Raw genomic sequence first — 3,397 nt, forward strand, 5'->3', positions numbered from 1 at the left:
GAGGAGAGGAGAGGAGAGGAGAGGAGAGGAGAGGAGAGAAGAGAAGAGAAGAGGAGTGAGTGACTGATTTGTGAGACAAGGTTTCTCTGAGTGTTCTGGAACTCATTCTGTAGAGCAGACTGCCTCCCTCTGCTGAGATTAACAGTGCACGCCACTATGCTCTGCTTTAATATCTGTATTTCATTATGTATATGTGTCTGTATTTGGGTACGTGCAAACGAGTGGAGGAAAGCCAGAAGACAGCTTGGATTCCCTGGAGCTGGAGGTACAGGCAGTTGTGAGTGGCTCAACAGGGGTGCTGGGGAAAAAACTCATGTCCCTACAAAAGCAATACACTTTCTTCTGAGTTGTCTCCCCAGTCCTTCCTTCATAGCAATATTTTCAAATAAATGCTTTAGTAGAGTCTTCATCCCCATCATCTCCTGAGTTCCCCTAGCTACCCCTCATTGCAGTCTCCTTTCCTCCTTCCCGTTCTGTGTCCATGTCTCTTCATCATCTGTTTGTTCCTCTTGTCTCCTCCCCAGGGTTTTAGGCTTTACACCAGACCCATCTCTATACACAGTAGAGGCTAAGATCTGCATATGGCAGAGATTGTAGCTTTTTTCTTTCTGAGTTTAGATCACTTTGTTTAATATCTTATTATTCAGATCATCCATTTTCCTGAAAATGTCATAATTTGCTTTTGCAACGCTGGTTGAACCCCAGGTTTCTAAGCATGCAAAACAAACACTATTACTCAACAAACATGTCCTGAGGCTGGTTATTTCTAGTCTGACCTACTTTGGCTACTTTATATACTTTTCTCCTCTGATCCTGGGACTTTCTAGCAGAAGACCAATCAAATGCTGAAAAAATATAGACACAAAGGAGGGTGAAAGGACTAGAATAACCCTGAGTAATAACTACAGCATGCAGAGTGGGTGGGAACAGTGTGAAGCTAATCTTAGTGTTACTGTTTTATAAGGTTCCCTCAACATCATTTCCGGTCTATGAAGGAAACTTTAATTCTTTGCACCGTTACCTCTGGGACTGAAGGTGGGACAAGTCAATGGTGGTGTCAGGGTAATCGAGGATGTCGTCCTCCTCACCCTTCATCTCACCAATGGGCTCTTCGTCTTTCGTGACTTCTTTGGGTTCCCCATCTTCAGAACTTTCCTCCTGTATTAATTCCTCACTTAATTCATCTCTGCCACTCTGAACAGCAACCTCTTGATCAACCTGAGTCACAAGTTCTACTTCTATAGGAGTTTCATGCAATTCCTCTTTATCGTCTTCACTGCTGTCATCCCCTTCTGTAAATTCCATAAGGAAAGTCAGTATGCAGCTTCCATTGATGCTATGTGATTGATTCCAAGAATTCCTAGGTTGCCCAAGTGGTCAACAGAATAATTCCTGATCATCTCCACAATGTATTATGCCCTATTCTGACAAAAGGATAGTCCTTACATGACCTCCAAGATCACTCTATCACAGATGGACAGTGCTGATATTTCTGTAACAAACCTAAGTTGCCTGTCACAGCTACCTCCAGAAGGCAAGATAATAAAAGTAACTGTATAAATTCTAGTTTTATTGATTTGTAAATGACAACCAACAAACATAATATAACTAACTTCACTTAATCGAAAAATACAAATATTAATAACTGGACCCAATTGCCATCTTGCAAAGATTATCATGAAATTAAATAATAAATATTATTGTTATTTATATAGCGCTTTGTAACAGGGACATGGTAGGTATCAATCAACAAAATCTAACAACATAGTAGTTTTAAATTAAGCAATGCAATATGACTTCAAAAAAATGACCTTAGGAGAGAGAATAACTATAGAAGTAGTTCAGGGTACCCTTTCTCTACATTCCTTAGGTTGGTAGGTCTCTCTACTTGAAGCAATTACTGGCTTATACCCATAATATTGGCATTTGAAAACTGAGTCAAGATGATAATCAAAAGACTGGCCCGAACCAAAATGTTAGGAACTATACTGGATATAAATTTATCTTATCATTTCTAACTCCTAAACCCAAATGGAAATGTTAATTCATATATATCCAAGTTTACCTGTTAGATATATTTACAAGATATCCAGTAGGAACGCAAATTTTGCCAAATGTATTTTGATTATGTATTTAGTTAACTATTTTTATCATTAGAATATTTTTTTTCAATCCTTAGCACAAAAAAAGCATATTTAGCATTTCCAGAAATAAAATTCAAGAAAATTAATAGTACTTTGGGTTATTTTTGAAATTCTGGTCATCACAGAAGAGGCACAATTTCTCAAGATTTAGGAATAAAACTAAAGAATGAAAAATCACAGGGCTTGGCTGGGTATGATAGTGAGTTCCTTTAATGCTAACACCAAGGAGATAAAGAGAAGGACTGACAGAAGCTCAGTGCCAGCCTGATCCATATGACAAGTTCTAGGCAAGCCAGGCTCCACAGCAGTCTCTTGTCAAGAGGAAAACAAAGCCCCAAGCCTAGTTGGGAAGAGGAAGATTTTCATTGGTAAAATGCTTGCCTTTCAGGACATGGACATGAGCTAGATTTGCAGAAACAACATCAGGGAAGGGGACCAACAGCAAATCAGGCGTGGTGGCACGTACCTGTAATTCCAACAACCATGGTAAGGGGTAAGCTCACTGCCCAGTTAGCCTTGTTAATGAGCGAGCTCCAGACCAGAAAGAAACCCAACTTCTAGAGAAAGACAACAGTGCCTGGGAAATACCCAATGTGTCCTCTGGCTTCCCACACACCTGTGCACATAAACAAGCACAAACAAACCACAAGCCAATGTATTATAACATGTCAACTACCTAGTTGCTCCATCTCTTCTGACACGAGTTCACTTGTGCAGCTTGTCACTGTTTCCATGTCTTCATCCTGTGTTCTGACTTTTCGTTCACCTCGATGTCTCCAGACACAAGACTCATCTACCTGGAGAAAGAGTTTCTCCTCACTGCTGAGCTTCAGTGAGAGTATAAAGTAAGCCCAAAGAAAGTGAAGAGTACCTTAAAAAGGAAGCTAAACCCCATCATTAGATACGACGGAGGAAGGAAATTCTTTTTTCCTATAAAAGATAATACACATTAATATTATAAAAATCATTTTTTCTACTTTTTTTGTCTGAAAATAATACATATCATTGATTATATCCACTTTCACCTTGTACTAGAACATATATATATATATATATATATAGGAATAGTTATCAAGAAAAAGTATGAATGCTTGTTCCCACCTTTTGAGTTTGCCAGAACCATAATAATCTTTGTTTTTTTGTGTTTTTTTTGTTTTTTTTTGTTTTTCGAGACAGGGTTTCTCTGTGGCTTTGGAGCCTGTCCTGGAACTAGCTCTGTAGACCAGGCTGGTCTCGAACTCACAGAGATCCGC

At 39.1% G+C, this 3,397-nt stretch overlaps 1 protein-coding gene across 2 annotated transcripts in view; it reads right to left on the bottom strand.

The window, feature by feature from the left end:
- Positions 1-3,397, bottom strand: part of Nemf (nuclear export mediator factor) — a 53,594-nt gene that overhangs the window by 11,288 nt on the left and 38,909 nt on the right. For both annotated transcript variants that reach the window (XM_005343141.2, XM_026779221.1), the window contains 3 exons: positions 3,016-3,074; positions 2,821-2,941; positions 1,022-1,292 (listed from right to left, as the gene is read on the bottom strand). In XM_005343141.2, coding sequence (XP_005343198.1) covers positions 1,022-1,292; positions 2,821-2,941; positions 3,016-3,074 — 451 coding nt within the window. The remainder of the gene's footprint in view (positions 1-1,021; positions 1,293-2,820; positions 2,942-3,015; positions 3,075-3,397) is intronic.

The sequence above is a fragment of the Microtus ochrogaster genome, chromosome 1 (genome assembly GCF_000317375.1).
Source record: "Microtus ochrogaster isolate Prairie Vole_2 chromosome 1, MicOch1.0, whole genome shotgun sequence".
Taxonomy (NCBI): Eukaryota; Metazoa; Chordata; class Mammalia; order Rodentia; family Cricetidae; genus Microtus; species Microtus ochrogaster.